Here is a 19,432-nt window from a genome sequence, read left to right as displayed (position 1 = left end):
AAAAATCAGGTGTTCGTAGGTGTGTAGGTTAATATCAGGATTTTCAACTCTATTCCATTGGTCTACCTGTCTATTTTTGTGCCAAAACCAAGCTGTTTTCAGGACTATAGCTCTGAAATAGAGCTTAAAGTTAGGGATGGTGATGCCTCCTGAAGTTCCTTTATTCATACTGCTATTATTGGTCTTTTTATATATATAATTTGAATTTTTGGAAACTTTAGCTGTGCTGTCAACTTTGGAAAAAAGTATCCTAGTTTACTGAGTTGGCATTGTATAGAAATTAACAGCCATATTGGTCTAGAAATGTTGAACTTAATTTTTTTCCATTTGTACAGGGGTAACGCACTGTATTAAATATGTAAGGTCTTATCTATGTGGATTTGATTACAAAAACTAATAAAGTATTCTCTAAATAAAAAAAAAGAAATCACCACTTTCTGTCACACCACTGTGTGATTTAAAAGATGATTTTATTCCATGTAGAGATAAACATTAAACACATTTATTCATTGAATGAATAAAGTTGAAATTAAAATAAGCACAATTTGAACAATTAGAGCCAAGAAAAAAGTAACACTATCAGGTGGGAAGTGGGTGAGAAACATTTGGCAATTTCCTTGGGCTATTACAACCATGGTAGTAATTACTTCTCTAGGAACTAATAAAAATTAATTGTCCCCCCCCCCAAAATTAAACAGAAAGAAAGTCAAGGGGGCTTAAAAATTTATGTCTATAACTGCTTCAATTTTTTTTCTCCAGGAGGCATTCAGTAATTCCTTGAGATACAGTTATCAATTCTGTCCTCTGAAATACACTAAACACTGAATTTGCATTTTTTCTTGGTATGAATATATATTTATCTTGAGTTGTTGTTATGCTTATTTTTTATTCTAAACTTTGTTTTTTTGAAAGACAAATCTTTAAAATGATTCTAAATAGGCTAGAAAATGAGATTGTCATCTACTTCTTAGGATTGTTATGTACAAAGTATGAAACCCATGGAAGTCATCCTCGTGCCTTCGGCTGTTTCCCACCATCATTCAACGAGAGCAATGGGCTATGAAGTCAGTAGCTCCCTAGGTATTCTGCTTAAAATAATACTGTATAAACAGCTCTTTATGCCTGCCTTTATAATATGCTTCAAATTATTAACATTATACTGTACTTGTGATACATATCTATTTGAAACAAAAAAAATAGATATTTTCTTAGACCAAATATTAAAAAATAAAAAGGACACAAAGTTAAAAGCATTCTGAATAGACCTATGAATTTCATGGACATATAACCGAACACTGGCAGGAAGGCAGCACTGATTCAAATTTGTTGTTTACAGGATATATATGCATAAATGCAATGACAAGAAAAAAGATACAATCTTTGGTGATAGGCATAAGCCACACTTAGCAACAGGTCCTCACTTACTACACAGCCCACGCATGTATTTAGGCTGTTCTACATCAGTCTACTACAAAATAAATCCTGTCATTTACAAAGCTGACAACGTTTACATCTAGGACAGTTTTAACAAACATGGAAATCTTTAATTCTCTGTTTCTAAACTATTTTCTCTTCATGAATTTTGTCTATCTCTGGTAGATAGTTGATCTGATTAATGATAACCAATAACTATTTCCTAACAATTTATTATGACTTACAGAAGAGAATATCTCAAGATTTCACGTGAAACTATTTTAACATATTTCTTATTAAACCATGAATGCAATTACTATACAATGAATTTGCAACTTTTCCCTCTTATTTTCTGAAAATAAAGCTAAAAGCAATTGTGTAAATTGTCCAGATTTATGGAAAACTGTTTATTAATAGGTATATTTCCTTCTACAAATTCTGTGTTCTTTGTTAAATTGTCACTATGTATGCATATGACTTTTCATTAAGTAAACTCAACTAATGATGTAAAGGATCAGGGCATTTCAGATCAGGGCATTTTTCAGGACTGACAACTGAGTTTCCTATCTGGCCAAACAACATCTGCACACTAGTGCCCTGCATCAGCATGGTGGCAGCATCATGGTCCTCCTCTTCAGATTCACCTTGACCGATGTTATGTGACTGACATTTCTGGCTACATGTCCTTTTATTTTCCCATCCTTACCAACCCTATTCTTGTTCTCCTTTTTATGTTTCAGGTTTTCATTTTCACAAAATTATTTATTTTCTTAACTTTAGGAACTGATATATTTTCATAATTCAAGTTAAAAAATTCCATAGAGCTGAGATAAATTTGCTTAATTTACTATTTGGTATTGTTCCATACTTAATTCAGTGGAATCTACAACATTTCTGTAATACCACAGAAGATTTGTAGATAGCTAGTGATGTAAATCAGTGACATTTGTTTTTTTCTCAGTTTTGGTTCTGAAATTAGTTATGTGGCATTTTGTCTGTTCATATCTTAGTTTTGCTGGTATTTTTTTTTTTTTTTTGCTGCTGGATTTTTATGACAAACATTGTTTCTATATTTGTCAACATTAATCACAATGGTGGAAACCAGATGGACCATATCAGAAAGGAAACAGGGATACAGCAAATTTGCTAATCATTACTTACAAATATGATACACAGCAGCATCTCCAACTTGAGCTGGAACTGCTAGGAATCTTTGCAATGAAGGTTTAGACAAAGCCTAAGTATTTAAAGTTAACCACAGTCATTATCAGATAGGATTAAAGAAATGATTCAGCATTGATTAGTATAAGTGTTGTATCAACATCAATGAGGAGGATCTTATGTTTTTGTCCAGATAATGGAAAAAACCCATTGCCCTTTATGCCTTTAACACTGGGGTGGGGGGGGGGGGGTGGGAGATGTATACTTACCAACGACTGGGGATACGCATCCTTTGAGAGTTGTTTTTCTAAAGTACGAAGTTTTTCTTGAAGGTATTTATTTTGTAAATGTAAGTCTTCCACAACAGAATCTCTTGGAAGAGCTTGGTGGGTCCTATGAACAACAATCAGACTTATACAATCCTTACTTTTTCTTAATTTATTATATTGTAATAGAGAAAAGAAAAAATTTTACATGTACATCAATACTATAACTTAAAAATTTTAAATTTCCAAAGTTCACAAGAAATAAATTAGGACATAATAATTTATATTAAAAATAATCCTTTACTATCAGGCATCCACCAAAGACGACTTTATACCATCTGATAGGAACATATTAACACTTTTAAAGTGCATGTATTTGCTTAAATGGAATTATGCAGAATAGCTAAAATGCCCACTCTTTTAAGAACATTGCATAGTAATTATATACCATCTATTTCATTCTCAAACAGCTTCAGGATCCAACAAGGCTTTAATTTTTTTCAGTAAATGTTGTCATATCAAGTCCAAGCTTGGTTACAAGACCTATCTTATTCTGGCACAAACAAATCTATGAAACCTTATTATCCAGGACTCTTTCTCCATTCAACAAATAAATGTACACTTAATGGGAAGACAATAAAATCCCTTCTTGTTTCTATATCATTACTAAGAATTTGTCTATGTCATATCCTTCCTCTCTTTAATATATGCACTTGATTAATAAAATTCAGATGTTCGAACTGCTTTAATTTGGAGGATGGAATAATTCCCTTTGCTCCTCCTTTCTGCCTGTCTCATGCCTGCTTAGGTACATGTGTTCAGTGGCTAAAGTATACAACATAAAGCCCACTTCTATCGAAACAACAATGCTAAGAGACACTGTAAGTATCACAAAGATGGCATGGGAAGTTCCAGAGAGGAACAGCAAGGAGTTCCTTATGACTTAGGCTCACTCTGGAGCTGGATATGCATGAAAAAGATAATAAAACCCATACTTGAAGCAATATATTTCCATGTGGATAAGTCAGCAATTCTTCATCACCACAGACACTAATTCCATGCAATAGATTACCTCATGTATAGTATGTCATTTTCTAAGTCCAGATTTCTCTTTTTTAACTCTTCCAACTCTTTCTCTGACTCCAAAGCTCGCACTCCTAAGACCTGATCGACAGTCATGCCTGTTGTTTTCAGTTTCTTCTGCAATGTAAGTTTCTCCTTATCAGCTCTGAAGAGTTTAAAAAGGAATGATAAAAATGTATCTTTTACAATTTTTGTTTGGCTTTTTAAAGCATAGCTCAGTAATCATCATAATCATATGTAGTAAGTGTATCATTTTGTACTTGGTATGAATTTATTTGAAAAATCATAAATAATGCATTCAAAGTTAAAATATATTATACCACATTTTAAGACAATAAAATGTGAATCATAAATAACCTAAACCAGCAAACTTGTCATGTATTAAGTAAAATAAACTACATGATTTCAAAATAAAAATTTACATAGTATTAGTTCTATAATGAAATTTAACTCACTTGGCAAAAAGCTCCTTTAATGTATGCAGCTGCTTCGTGAGACTGTGGACTTCCCCTTCTTTCTCCTTTAATTTGTTCCGCATTCCCTCTACTTTGGTTTGCCACTTTTTTCCTTCTTCCCACCTAATTAATTCTTCTCTAGCACTCTGTAAATAGTAACAAATGGGCTATAAAGCTATCAATATTATTTTTAATCTCATTTCAGTTACTGATCCACATTTTAAACTATACTTTCAAGAGAATAATAGGTAGAATCTTTAGGAATGGCACACTATTAGGAAAAAGACCTTCAATTTAAGTAGGCTTTATGCATTACTCGACAGATAAGTCTCAGGAAAGATTCTGACTAATGCCAATATCCTTAAGAAGTTAAGTGAAATTTCGATGGCTCAAATACATGATTTACTTAAGCTTCTAAAAAATAATTCTGTGTGAATGACCACTGCAATCCTGTTACAGCATGATAATTTCCTAATACTATAACTCACTCTTATCTAAATGCACATTACTTTACCATCCGACCTGTATTTACTTAGTGTTGCCTATGTGCTTGCTACTGCTCTAGAAATGGAGCAGAGAACATGTGTAAACCAGAAAAAAGGGTAGACGTTTGCAAATCTTACAATTTTTATTTGTGAACAAACTTCATTGGTGGCAATATACACAAGAAAAAGATATAAATATACTGAGTAAGTTAACTTGTAATAAGTGCTATTAAGAATTGGAAAAGATAAGATCTCGGGTCTTACATTTGTAACCTATCTGGTAACAGTGATGGTAGCGTTATCGTTGTTAGTATTACAATAAAAGCTACAAAAGAAAGTTGTGTGATATACAATAGTCCCATGTTCTGAACAAGTCCTGCTGGATGCTTACATAGTTAAGACAGTTCTCACAATTGTATGGACTAAGAATTTAATTCCATTTCACCATATTAACACCAAACATTTTTATATTTCCCTATGCATTGAATTTAGTAAGAATACAACTGCCTTTTAAAAATAAAGCCTAGACATTATTTTACTGAAAATAGTAGCAATAACTGCTTATTATGTTGGAAATTAGAAAACAAGCAGCAATATGATTTAGAATCATATAAACTGCCATTAGAACACATTTTAAAAGGTATATATCAGCGTCTATATTTGGAGTTCTAAATTCATATTAATGCTGCATGAGGTACAAACAAATGGTTAACTTCTTTTTCTTTTTTTTCCTTATTTTTCTAATGTAGATCATATACATGTTGATATATAAATAACGTATTATCATGTTCATTCGTTCATAAATTATTTTTATATTTCTACTAATTACACTTAGTGCATTTATAACATTATTGAAATTACAGAAGCTTATACTGACTTTAAATTTCATTTAGAATAATATAGGAAATATTATGAAACATCATGTTTACTATAAATCGGATTTCTTGTCTAAAAAGGCTGGGAGTTGGGTTTGACATCAAATTCAAACAATCTCCTCCAATACTAGAGGCTAGTATCCAATACTAGAGCTCCTTTAATACGCTTTCTCCAAATTAGTTTCTAACCTTATTTATTCAAATCAGCTAATAAGTATCCTTTTAAAACTATATAATCTTTGTTGATTGATGATTTTTTAATGTATCCAAAGAATAATTTGACCTCCAGAAATATAAATACTATCTGGGAGAATGAAGTATGATGTACATAAATAATTCTGCAGCATGTAATGGAACCCTTCATTGGGACTGAGCAAGCAGATGAGATATGGGGAGGAACGGTAAACTCATGGGTTACACAGGATGTGAAGAGACAGACGGTACTCTAACATCAGGAAATGCCATGGAGGTGCACTGCAGCTGTGTCCTCAAGTAGAGTGTAACTTCCTAAAGGTCAAAAACCTGTCTTAAAGACTTGTCAACTTTTTTCAGGGCCATTAACAGTGGGTCTGAGGCCCTTAAACTATTAGAGGAAATTCTCAATCAATACATGTTTCACTTAGTTTAAAACTATTAAGGAGGGCATTTCACATACCTTTTCTTTCACAGGTTTTATGTCTATGTCATCCACCTTTCTTTCTAGTTGGCTTTCAAGTTTTTTAACTTTCTTTTGAAGTTCATCAATTAAACTTTGCTTATTATCTAGCAGAGATTTGCTCTGAAAACATTAAGATACAACATTACTTGACAAATAAATATCAAGGGACACATTACATATTCCAATTACAGAAATTTTTGTGCAGCTAACATTAATCATGTTTTCTACATGATTCTGATTATCACTATAATAAGGAAGCTACAACTGTACATGGCCCACTGTAGACAAGAAATACAACAGAGGTCACTCAAGGAACTAATCAAAGAGTTGGGTGGCAGTGACACACGCCTTTAATCCCAGATCATGGGAGGCAGAGACAGGTGGATCTCTAAGTTCCAGGCTAGCCTGGCCTACAAAGTGAGTTCCAAGACAGCCAGGGCTGCATAGAGGAACCCTATTTTGGAAAAATCAAAAAAAAAAAAATGAATGAATGAATGAAACACACTGACAATGGATGAAACTACAAAAAAAAAATATATATCCTGAGTGAAGTAACCCAAACACAGAAAGACAAACACGGTATGTACCCACTCACAAGTGGATATTAGACTTAAAGCAAAGGATAAACAGGCAACAATTCACCACCCCAGAGAAGGTAGGCAAAAAGGGGGACCCTAATAGGGATACACATAGAGGGCCCTAGAAGAGAAAATAGTTAAGAACTCCTAGATAAACTGAAAGCGGAGGTAGAAGGGAGAGGATGGGGGATGGAAAACTGAGTTGGGGGAGGGACATAGGGAGAGAACAATGAAAGATATCTTGATAGAGGGAGCCATTATGAGGTTAGGGAGAAACCTGGTGCTAGAGAAATTCTCAGGAATCCTGAAAGATAACCCCTGTTAAGACTCCTAGCAATAGTGGAGAGAGTGTCTAAACTGGCCTTCCCCTTTAATGAAATTAGTGACTACCCTAATTGTCATCATAGAACCTATATCCAGTACCAGACGGAAGCAGATACAGTGATCCACAGCCAAGCACTGGGCTAAGCTCCTGGAGTTCAGTGAAGAGAGGGAGAAGTGATCATATGAACAAGAGGGGGTCAAGATCATGGTGGGGAAAACCACAGAGACAGCCAACCCAAGCTAGTGGGAGCTCACAAACTATAGACGAATAGCTGGGGAACCTGCATGTGACTTAACTAGGTCCTCTGAATGTGGGTGACAGTTATGCGGCTTGATCTGTTTTGGGGGGAGGGCCGGCAGTGGGACCAGGATCTATCCCTAGTGCGTGGAACTGGTTTTTGGAGCCCATTCCCTATGGTGGGTTACCCTCCTCAGCTTTGATTCAGTGGGGAGGGGCTTGGTCCTGCCTCAATTTGTTATGCCAGACTTTGTTGACTCCTCAAGGAAGGCCTTACCCCTATGAGGAGTAGATGGGAGATGGGAAGAGAGGTGTGAGGGTTCAGGAGAAGGAGATGGAAGGGGACCTGGGGTTAGTATGTAAAATTATAAAAAAAAAAAAAAAAAAAAAGAGGGGTTTGGATTGATGGCTTAGCAGTTAAGAGCACTGGCTGCTCTTCCAGAGGACCTGGGTTCAATTCCCAGCACCCACATGGCAACTCATAACTGTATGTATCTCCAAATTCAGGGAACTTGACAACTTCACACCAATTCACAAAAAATAAAATTAAATAATTTTTTTAAAAAAAGAGTAGAAATCTCATGAAAAGAAAAGGTAAAAGAAACTGAAAGGCAGTTTTAGCATATACTGTAAAATGAATAAGCATCATGTCTCATACATTACAGATCAAATATGTTATCTGAATTAAATGCAGTATTACCTGTAGTCCACTGGACAGCCTTTTAATCTGTCTTCTTAGTTCTTCATTTTCTTGATCAATCCCATCTTTCTCTCTAAGGATTTTATTAAAAGCTTTTTGCTTTTTTTGCAGTTCATTACTTAAATCATTTAAGTCATCAACTAGTGAATTTTCTTTGTTTTTACTTGTTTTAAGAGCTTCTTTCAATTTTAAAAGATTTTCATTTAGATCTTCAATTTGTGACTAACAAGAGATAAAAATGTTATTCACAAATCTTCCTAAAGTATTAATATTAAAGCAACAGGAAACTGAAGTTACACTATTAATATTCATTAGAAACACAATTCCAATATAAAATTTTAAATACAGCACACAAGGGAAAACTAGAAACTTCAGATATTTTCCCCTTTCATGTCAAATAAAACAAGTTACTAACAACAACAAAAAAAACTAAGCATCAACATAAAACAAATCATTTTCAACAAACAGCCAAAACAAAATTATATTTAAAAAAATTTCATTGTAAATAAAATAATAAAAACCCAGTACCTTCCAAATACACAGCAATGTTTTAAAGATTCTAAAACGTAAGATTAACATAACATAAATCTCTGACACCAACACTTGTGAATTACTTTGTGAAAACAAGACATGGGAGGTCAGCCTGAGACAGCAGCCGTGAATATAAACACAGGAATTCTTAGCTGTTCTCAACAAAGACAGTAGTGGTAGAGAAACATGTTATTATTTGTTCTGTAATGGCTTATTCAACTAAGTGTGTAAGTGGATTTTTTTTGTTTGTCTGTTTGGTTTTCTGAGACAGGTTTGGTTTCTCTGTGCAAATCTGGCTGTCCTGGAACTCTCTCTGTAGAACAGGCTGGCCTTGGATTCACAGAGATCCACCTGCCTATGTGGGCCACCACTACCTGGCATAAGTGTTTTATTGAATAAATTAGTAATATGAATCAGGATTATTATAATGTTTTTAAAAGAAAATCATATCTTAGAGAAAGACTGGAAAAGACAAAAAAATTCAGAACCATATGAATAGAAAAATACTAAAACTATACTAGTAACGAACTCTTCCTTTTATACATTTATTTAGTTAACAGATTTTTTTATTATTAACTATGACCACATTGAAAAGTATAAGCTGTTTTAAACATTTTTGAAAAATCTACTTTCCAAAGTGTTTAATGGTAGTAAAAGGCATATATGAAAAAAAAATGAAAAGAAACTAAAACTTAGAAAAAATTAATTTTTCATTTTATCACAATATATATGAAATTTTCTGTAAAGAAATTTTTTGGGGGAAAGAGAAATTGAAAGTTTTTATGAAATATATATTTAGGAAAAAAGTTTCAATCACTATGCATAATGACCAGATAAGAAAATAATAAAGTATGTTGGTAAAATTAATTTGGTGGAATAAAAGGCTTCAGAGCCAGGCAGTGCTATAGATAAAAATACTAGTGCCATACTGGGGTAGGGGTTTGGGGGGATGGCAGTTATGGAAGAAGCTACATACGTTTGCTGTGCTTGTGAGATCTCTTGGTCTTCTCAGTTTTGTTGTGAAACTGAAATTATTGCAACAAAACAGCCTTAAAACAATTCTGAGGGTTGGAAGTTTAGCTCAGAGGTGGAGTGTTTGCCTATTTTGGACCTGAATCCGGTGATACTTAAGATGTACTAAAAATGCTTTAAAATTTTCTTAGTAAAATGTTTCTTAGATGAGTTCTATTAGTAAGCATAACTCATAGTGGCCTATCTTTCAAAACCCTCAAGATGATAGTCAACATATGAGAAACATAAAGATATATACTGTTTATTTTTTAATTTTTGTTGGTTTTCCAAGACAGGGTTTCTCTGTGTAGCTTTGGAGCCTATCCTGGCACTCGCTCTGGAGACCAGGCTGGCCTCGAACTCAGAGATCACCTGCCTCTGCCTCCCAAGTGCTGGTATTAAAGACGAGTGACACCAACGCCCGACAAGATATATACTGTTTAAAACTGTGTGTGCATCTGTCTCATTAGACAATTCAAAAAACATTCTCTGAACTGATTACACATCTGGCCATATTAACACCTGTGCTGATGCTCACCTTTAGCTCTCTAGTATGTCGATCAACAACTTGTTGAACATTGAGATTTGCCTCTTTTTGAGAAGTTACAGCAATAATACGTTCTTCAGCTGCTGCTGTCATTTCTGCCCGGAGCTCCAACAGGGCTCGACTAAGTGCCTAAAATTACAATACACAAACATTTTTAGTGGAAAATTAACATTGTATATGAGCAAAATACAAAATAAGCAGCATTACTTTCTACTACTTTTCTATTAGATTAAAAATCCTAAGTGGTTGTAAGTATGACACTGTAGCCCATGCCTATGATCTCATCAGCGCCAAGGTGGCTAAGACAGAAGATAACGGCAAGCTTGAGGACAGTTTACACCTAGTGAGTTCAAGGCCAGCCTGGTGAGAGAGAGACCTGTCTCAATAAAAAAATGAAAGATTAACAAAAAGAATTTAATTAAATATAATTTACAAATTCCTGAACCTTTTCAAATGAATGTCCTTTGTAATTTTACTCAATTATTCACAAATAGTTCAAACCCTGACAATTATTTTCAGAACTATGCACTATGCAAAGCAATTCATATTACAAAACAAAGCATGTTATGTTTGAAAATTTCCAAAGTTATATATTAGCAATAAATCCTTCACTTAGAAAAATAATCACTTTGTGCATCCATTCATGTGAAATTTACTGAATTTAGGCAGATGAGTAATGTTACAGGACATTGTTTAAAATATTTGCCTATAAAATTCATGAACTAAGATGGGAAAACATAGCATCTTCTAAACCATTTTCCAAGTATCAGATAAATAAAAACAAAACAAAACAGCAAAACTACTACATGGGATTAAATCTTCCCACAAAGCTACTGTGGCCACCTTTTTAAATCCTTCTTCCTCTTAATCATATCACCCCTAATCCCCTAAATTGTTCAAAATTGTTTCAGCTCCATGAAAATCCAATGGAAAATGAGAAATAAATGAAGTTAAGATTTCCTTCCTTACAGATGCTCAACAAATCACCATACATAAAAAGATAAATTGTACTTTATCTGCATTTGAAAATAGCACTACCACTGCAGAGCCATAAGAAAGAACTGTCCTTTGCAACAGCATGCAATGAAGTTCACTCTTTGATTGTAGCAGCTATGCTTGTGCCTTCCCAGATCGCCAGATCTTCTCTAGGCCTTTCTCTTGAGTGGCCATCTGCCACTTACCTTTTGTTGCTTCTCTTTCAAGGCCAATTGGCTCTTTAGCCTGTCCACTAGATTCCTCATTGTGGTTGTTGGAGCTCTTGAATTTGCTTCCTTCTGAGCCTGGAGCTCAGACTTCAAACCCTGGGACTCCTTCTGTGCTTGGAGGAGAGCACGCCTTAAGTCCTCTACTTCCACTTTCACTTTCTTCATCTCCCCTAAATGGTTTTCCTGGAGACTGAAAGAAACAAGCAGATGTATTTGCCAGACTGGGTGTTTTCTTTTGATTGAAAAAAACCAAAGCAACTTTATAAAGGTATGAAGTCATGACTACAAGTACTTTATATGGTAAAAGACTATGCATGCAAGTTATTTCAGAAACAACATCATTTTGTTATATTTGGGAATTAGATGTAAAAAGTCTAAGTAATTTCAGTACAGCAAGGTGGTTTTTATCTATGATCTCTGCACTGAGGCAACTGAAACACAAGAGTATGACGAGATTGAGGATAGCTTACACTATCCAGTGAGTTCTAGGCCAGACTGGACTAGACTTGAGACATGTCTCAACAAAGAAATGAAAAAGATCATTAAAAAATGCAATTTATAATCTAGTACATGGCATGAGATTAATTAATATACAAAAATAAATTCTCCTGTATATTCAATAGAATGAGAAAACCCAAGACAAAAGCAACACCATATACTATTCTCAAGAGAAAAAAATCTCAAGTGGCTACTACTTACATATTCACAAATATGTGGTAACTTTTCGACGTATCTTGGGTCCAAGAGTAAACAGTCAAAGTTCTAATAGGCCATCAGAAATAGAATAGAATCTTAGTGGGCCAACATTCTCACTTTCATCAGATATAAACTGAGGCCCAGGAAGATGGTTCTATGATCAGAAACTGAACAACCTTATACCAATTTTAGTTTTAAAGGTCTATTTCTAAAAACTGGCTAAACAATGATTATAATCCTTTTTTTGTTTGTTGTTTGTTTTTCGAGACAGGATTATTCCATGTAACAGCCCTGGCCAATTATCCTGGAACTTACTCTGCAGACAGGCTGGCCTCGAACTCACAGAGATCCGCCTGCCTCTGCCTCCTGAGTGCTGGGATTAAAGGTGTGCACCACTACCACCCAGTTAAATTATAATATTTAATGTACAGAATGTTCTAAACACTCTAACACTATAGTTTTTTGTAACTTTATTTAACAAACATTTACTGAGCCTCTGTTTTATCACATACCCTTAGGTGTTTAAACAAAAGCAGGTTATATATGAATTTAGCATTTTCAAGTTACTTTTGTACATAGTACCACAGGGACTTCATCTAACCACTCTGAAGGAGTCCTAAACACTGGCATTTTCATCTATAGAGGGTGAAGAGGGCAATGGAAGTGGTTAAAAATAAGCCTCTAGAGAAGAAGATAAATTGGCTTTTGAGTAAGAATGACTCGTTACAAACTGTGATTGTCCCTCATCCACTCAGTCCTGTTACTGTGCTTTCCCGGGGCCTTATTCCTAATGTGGTGCAATGAGTCGCAGGTAGTCCTGGAGACAGAATAGGATGATACATATCAAGGTCTTACGACAGTGCTCACACAGGTTTCATCAGAGCCTATTTTCTATTTGCTCAGTTATAAAAGACTTCTAAGATTTACCGTAATTTCATATTTTCAAATTCTCTGACTTTTAACTCAGTGATTTCTTTTTGACTTTCCAAATCTTTTGACACTTTCTTTAGTTTGGTCAGGAGTGAGGCCAGGGAGTTATCTTGCTCTGCCACTGTCTGCTCCATCTCGGCCAGACGAATGAAATGCTTGTTGGTAGGCACTGGAACAGGAGACTGTTTTATTAAATCCTATGAAATATGAATGAATTAGTAATGAGTAAGTATAGTCTGAGACTATGACTCATCCCATACATTTCTTTATGAAGCAATGAAGTCTACAATTTAAGAGGAAAAGAAGGATTCGGGACGATAGCACGCAGAGTGTACTCTGCATACCCTGTAATTTTAGCCAGTGTGTAAGTGCAGTGCAGGGTTAGGATGATGGAGTAATGAGCAGATGGTTGAGGAGCCTAATGAGGGCTAAATGAAGGGCCTCTTTTCATATATAAAGAACAGAATGATCAAAAGGGGGCAGTAGGAGGTTAATTCACAAGTTGAACAATAAATACAAATACATTTGTGGATGGAATTTGAAAACAAAGAGTCGACATAACAGGAGGCTTTGAGTTCATGGTAAAGGAATATAAATATGATTCTACAAGCAGCGACAATTACTGAGGATTGGATTTGGGTTTAAGAAAATGATCATGTTTTCATGATCAGAGATGTTGTCATGAGATTATTTTGTCAACACTAAGGTGGGCTGTGTTCTACTGCAAGATATGAAGAGATAAATTTGAAATTAAGTGCTCTCAAATCTCAGTTAGGAATAGAGCAAAGTTCTCAGAACCTTACCTGAGCTGTCTGCTTGAATTTATTGAGTGAACTATCGGCCTGTAGCTCTAGTTTATGATGAAGAGCATGGAGGTCTTCCTCATGCTTCTTAACAATTTCTCTTTGCTCCTGTTTCACAAGAAGTGGAAGCTGTACTATAAACTATGAATGAAGTAGATGCATATTCTAAAATATTTCAGTTAACCTTCAATCTCCTAAAAGCTCAAAAGCAGGAAAGACATGATCTCTTCATGCATATTTATATATATTAGCCCATTTTACATGTCTGCTAGCATGTGCTCATATTGACGACCGAAGTCTTACATTACAATTTATTCTTAACATTAAAATAACAGCATCTATCACCCTTAATTTGTTCCTAAAAACATTTTAAAATACTAGATCTCTCTCCTACTGTTCTGGAAAATTAAGTCTCCACAGATCACCCCTGTGGCAACATCGTTTACCTTATTGTTTCAATTTGTATACATAAATTCACCTGACAGTTCCTAAACCATCCAGCTTCCTTCACCATAACAGATACTCTTGTTTACCTCAGTCCACAGGAGGAAGATACATGTACACAAACTGTCAGTTTTACTAACAAATCTGTAATCCAATCACATGAAAGCAACAATTCTAAACAGAATCATCTGAAACTAAAAATGAACTACCACTTTAAGAAAAAAAGCACGTGGCATTTGACTAAAAAACACAGTAAGTAAAGCAGCATAACAAAATACTTCTCTGGCTTTTTCCAGAAGATGCTGGTATTTCTTCAGTACTTCTTCCTTTTGATTTAATCTGGCCTGCATGTTAGCAATCGTTTGATGGGCAATTTTCATCGTGTGATGAGATTTTGGCTCCAGCTCTTTTCTGTCTAGCTCAGCAATAAGTTTCTCTCGATCAGCTGTGGCAGGCAATCGAATCCTCAGTTCATTGATTACTTTGTCCCTTGACAGAATATTTTGCTCTGCCAACTGTAATGCAGACTCTTTTTCTTTTAGTTTCTAGAGTAAAGTCACAATAAATTATTAATGTACAGCTTATCCTTTAAAATGCTTCATGTGAATTTTAGTTAGAATTATAAGCAAGAGTTTCACTTTATTCTTTACATACTTGCATAGTCATTTGACAATAAAGTCCTATTTATTACATTTTTATGTGACAGCATTATTTATTTGCATACATTTTTTTAATTTACTTATGAGATATCACTTGTTAAAAACTGTTAGGTTGAAAGCAAAATATTATGAATTAACTTCATTTATACCTTGCAGTTGAGAACTAGAAATGAATGGTGATGTTGGAATTAGAAAGAAAATGCAATTAAACCACCCCTGTGATGTGAAAAGTGGCAGAGCAATAGCAAACTCATCAGAGGAGTTACTCGACATACGATGGGATTTCATGGAACAAGCAAGTGAATCACTGCTATTGACCACTCCAAAGCAGAGAAGAAGGTTTAATCTTCAGTAAGACTACAGCAGATATTTCAAAGCTAGTAAGTTAGTAGTACTTCACATAAACCAAAAATGTTAAATTCTTTCCTAAATTGATTAGATAGGCAGGAGTATACACAATATAGTTTTCTTTCTTTTTTTTTTTTTGCTTTTTCGAGACAGGGTTTCTCTGTGGCTTTGGAGCCCTGTCCTGGAACTAGCTCTTGTAGACCAGGCTGGTCTCGAACTCACAGAGATTCACTTGCCTCTGCCTCCCAAGTGCTGGGACTAAAGGCGTGCACCACCACTGCCCGGCTCACAATATAGTTTTCTTAAGTGCACTTACTAATGTTTATACATAAACTAAAATTTAAATAATATTCATCTTATATTATTTTATAAATAATTTAATGAGCTGATTTGACCACCTATTAATCAAATTCTGTACATAGATTAAATAGCTCTATTTGCTTCAACTTTACCTACTCACAAATAAAATGAACAAAGAAACTAAAGGATATGCAATGCAAACTACAAAACAAATAATAAAAATAAATAATGAAAACAACAGTTAAGGGAAGGTACTATACTGTTCAGAAAGCTACAATTAAATGTTTTTAATTACACTTGGTTCTCACTTTTATGTTTAGTGTTCCCAAAGCAGAATACAGTAAACAAATGAATGGTAAATACAAATTAACTGTATGGACTATTCATTGTCAGCTATTAGAAATAGTATATAAGAACTGAAAAAGAGAGAAACTAGGAACAAATCTAACATTTTATACTTTATTGCCATTACTAAATATTATTTAGAAAATTCCAGAAACCATACCCAATAATATACCAATCAAAATACAAATTCTTCCAATTACCTCTTCTAGTGACTTGCAAGTGGCTTGTGTTTTAAGAATTGTTCGAATATTCTCCTTAATTTTGTGTAAAGCAATTTCGAGTTGGTTTGGAAGGGGCAAGCTGGGGTCTGGCATTGATCCTGTAGCCTCTTCAAACTATTGAAAAATAACATGCTTTAAAAACAGCAGTGTAGTACTGAGAAAACAATATTATATCTTTTAAATGTGTCAAAAAAAATCATGAGCTAAATTTTACTTCTCTTTAATAAACAAAGAAACCCATGACAATTCACCTAAAGCACCATACAGTTAAAAATATACCTAATCCCAAGAAGCAGCAAACACAATTAGTCATTTTTTATACCTTTTGTGCTGCACTGAGTATTTCATTTTGCTGACGGTCAAAAAGGTCTAGTTGGCGTTCTAGCTCAACTTCTCGTTGATCCCAAGCCATTTGTCTTTCTTCATGAAACTAAAAAAGACATTTGGTTAGGCCATACACAGTGACACTGAGCATGTAACAGGTATATGTACATTTTCTTATTTAATCCTCATCTTTTGGCAACTATCACTCTTATTACATAGGAAAAGATACAAACTTAGGAGGTCAAGCCAAGTTGCCTAAGATCACAGAGGTGGGCAGGTATGAAGTCAGAATTTCAATCTAGTCATGAATCCATTCATCCATGCATTCCAAACATGTATTTTTCAAGCACCATTTGGGGCAATATAAGCATAGCAATAAACAAAACCTCATCTGTCACCAAGGAACTTATATCCCAGGAAGTAAGAAACAGGCAATAACAATTATGTAAGACACTAGAGGATGGCCAACACTAGAAAATGAAAGCAAGTACTCTCTATGTAGGGAATTTTGATGGCACAATTGACTATTCAATACCAAGGAGCCTTTGCAGTTCCATCTGCAAGAAGAAATGTGAGTGAAGATCTTAAGGCAGTGACAGTGTGAACATGAGTATCTATGATACAGAAGACAGACCTAAGCACAGGGAACACAGTCTCTGTCTCTATGGCAAGTATGTGTTTTCTGAGTGTCATCTGGCTCTCAAGCATCTACTGTTTCTACCCCATGCTGTGTTCTAAATCAACAATGACAACAGGCAGAAACTTGCCTGAAGAAGTCAAATAACTTATCAAAATAAAAATTAACTTACTAGTAAGTTTGATGACATACTGTCTTTTTGTTTTGTTTTAAGCTTAAGACTTCTGTTACAACTGAGTCAATTTGCACATTTGGAGTTTAAGAAGCAAGAAACAGGTTATTTTGTTTCTCAATATGACAGGAGCTATATTTCATCACAACAATACAGCTTAAATGTAATGACCTGATGTTTATAGCCTTAACAAAAGAACAGAAGTAAAAAGAGAAGGAAACCTTGCTCTGCTGAACAATTTCTTCCTCAAGACTGTTGATTGTTTGCTCATATTCAGAGATGATATTGTTCAAGTATTTGATTTCTTCTTTACCCTTGGCTAGTTCTCGATTTAGCTTAAGTTCCTGAAGGCGAAGTTCTTCTATTTTCACATGCCAATTGATTACCTAAATTATATATACACATAAATGCTATATTATTGTTTTAATTGAAATTAATGGCAAACTGTAATAAGATGAAAGAAGTTAGTCTATAGCCAAGACATATGGCAAAGCTATTTAGAATTTCCAAAGACTATTCTAAAATATGTACAATATTAAAATAAAACAGTCTTCAAATTATTTTTAAATGAATAAACAGATATCAGTAACATTTCCTTTCAGTTTTTCATTCAGTGTCACTTGTTTTTTAGTGACACGTTGGTACTGCTCTGAGTTCCCACCATTGTCTACAGTGATGTAGCCACTGGTGACACACTCATGTTCCAGGGCACAGCTGCTCACTCACACCCACATGCTCAGTCAGTAACAAAATGAAAATGAAAACACATGAAACACAGGACAAGGATTCGATGGGATGAAGTGGTGGGGGTGAGGAAGAAGAGGCTACTATAAAGTGTGACCAGAATCTACTGTATAAACATATAAAAGAATAAATTTTGAGAAATCTGTCCAATAAATGAAAATTAAAAAAAAAAAAGAAATTCTAAGTTGTTCTACATAGAGAAAAGGATGTAACTAGAAGGTATTATTTACCATTTAATTCTTCCCAAATGATGGCAAAAACTAAACTTTAAAACATAAATGTGGACATCTATGAAAACTATAAGTGTACACAAGGAAGATCTATAAGTAAAAACATGGAAAAACAAATAAACAGAAAATATTTGTGGAGTAGAAATAAACTGATAACTATTAAGTCATTTAAATTATTATACTTAACATTTATTTGACCTTTCTTAGAATGTTTAAGATTCTGTGCTATCACACACAATAAAAGTATTTTTGCTAAAGATCCTTGCATAGGAAAGTGCAAATTCCCACTGTGTTAGATCTAAGCTAATTACAACTAGTATTTTAAATGCAGGTTGAATATTTTTCATGAAGCTATGAATTAAGAGTAATATTACTACATAACATAGAAATACTGAGTTTCAGATCAAGTTTTACCTTTTGGGCGCCCCTGGCATCCTTTAAAGTACTTATCAATTCTTCTAAGCCTTTTAATTTTAATTCCATCTCCATCGTTTTATTTTCCATATTTCTGCGCTCTTGTTGAGAATTTTTCATTTCTTGCATGATCTTCAGTTTGTCATTTTGCAGCTGAATCATTGTTTTGGAGAACTTTTCCTGCTGGGCCAAGGGTAAAGCGCCACTGAACTGTCTTCGTAGAGACTGAATAGTTTGGCGCAGGTGCTTTGCTCTGTTTCTGCCTTCCAGGCGAGCATAGAAGAGAGTCTGCTCTTTTTCATCCAGTTTCTGCTCAAGGCGCAAATTGTAGGCCTCCATCTTCTGGAGTTTAGATGTAACTGACTCCAACTTACCAAGAGCAGTAGCCTCACTAATTTGAAGAGAGACAACATGTTGGTGCAGTTTGGCAATTAGTGCCTTTTCATCAGATTGTGCCTAACAGTAAAAACACATATTTACAGTAATAAGTGCCTTTTTATCAGATTGTGCCTAACAGTAAAAAATACATATTTACAGTAAAGTTCAGGTTTTTTTCAGTGAATACATCATGGATTCAAAGACACAGTTTACTAAATAAAAATTTAAAACACTGTTGCATAGGAGTTTTTTTTTTT

General features: G+C 34.4%; 1 protein-coding gene across 6 annotated transcripts in view; it reads right to left on the bottom strand.

Moving 5' to 3' along the window:
- Nucleotides 1–19,432, bottom strand: part of Cep290 (centrosomal protein 290) — an 80,903-nt gene that overhangs the window by 16,731 nt on the left and 44,740 nt on the right. For all 6 annotated transcript variants that reach the window (XM_035450956.1, XM_035450958.1, XM_035450957.1 and 3 more), the window contains 14 exons: nucleotides 18,798–19,253; nucleotides 17,631–17,795; nucleotides 16,599–16,706; nucleotides 16,256–16,390; nucleotides 14,682–14,948; nucleotides 13,960–14,067; nucleotides 13,154–13,353; nucleotides 11,507–11,720; nucleotides 10,317–10,454; nucleotides 8,237–8,458; nucleotides 6,394–6,516; nucleotides 4,379–4,524; nucleotides 3,913–4,068; nucleotides 2,844–2,967 (listed from right to left, as the gene is read on the bottom strand). In XM_035450956.1, the coding sequence (XP_035306847.1) occupies nucleotides 2,844–2,967; nucleotides 3,913–4,068; nucleotides 4,379–4,524; nucleotides 6,394–6,516; nucleotides 8,237–8,458; nucleotides 10,317–10,454; nucleotides 11,507–11,720; nucleotides 13,154–13,353; nucleotides 13,960–14,067; nucleotides 14,682–14,948; nucleotides 16,256–16,390; nucleotides 16,599–16,706; nucleotides 17,631–17,795; nucleotides 18,798–19,253 (2,562 nt within the window). The remainder of the gene's footprint in view (nucleotides 1–2,843; nucleotides 2,968–3,912; nucleotides 4,069–4,378; nucleotides 4,525–6,393; nucleotides 6,517–8,236; nucleotides 8,459–10,316; nucleotides 10,455–11,506; nucleotides 11,721–13,153; nucleotides 13,354–13,959; nucleotides 14,068–14,681; nucleotides 14,949–16,255; nucleotides 16,391–16,598; nucleotides 16,707–17,630; nucleotides 17,796–18,797; nucleotides 19,254–19,432) is intronic.

The sequence above is a fragment of the Cricetulus griseus genome (genome assembly GCF_003668045.3).
Source record: "Cricetulus griseus strain 17A/GY chromosome 1 unlocalized genomic scaffold, alternate assembly CriGri-PICRH-1.0 chr1_0, whole genome shotgun sequence".
Lineage (NCBI taxonomy): Eukaryota > Metazoa > Chordata > Mammalia > Rodentia > Cricetidae > Cricetulus > Cricetulus griseus.
This window is presented reverse-complemented; position numbering and strand designations above follow the sequence as displayed.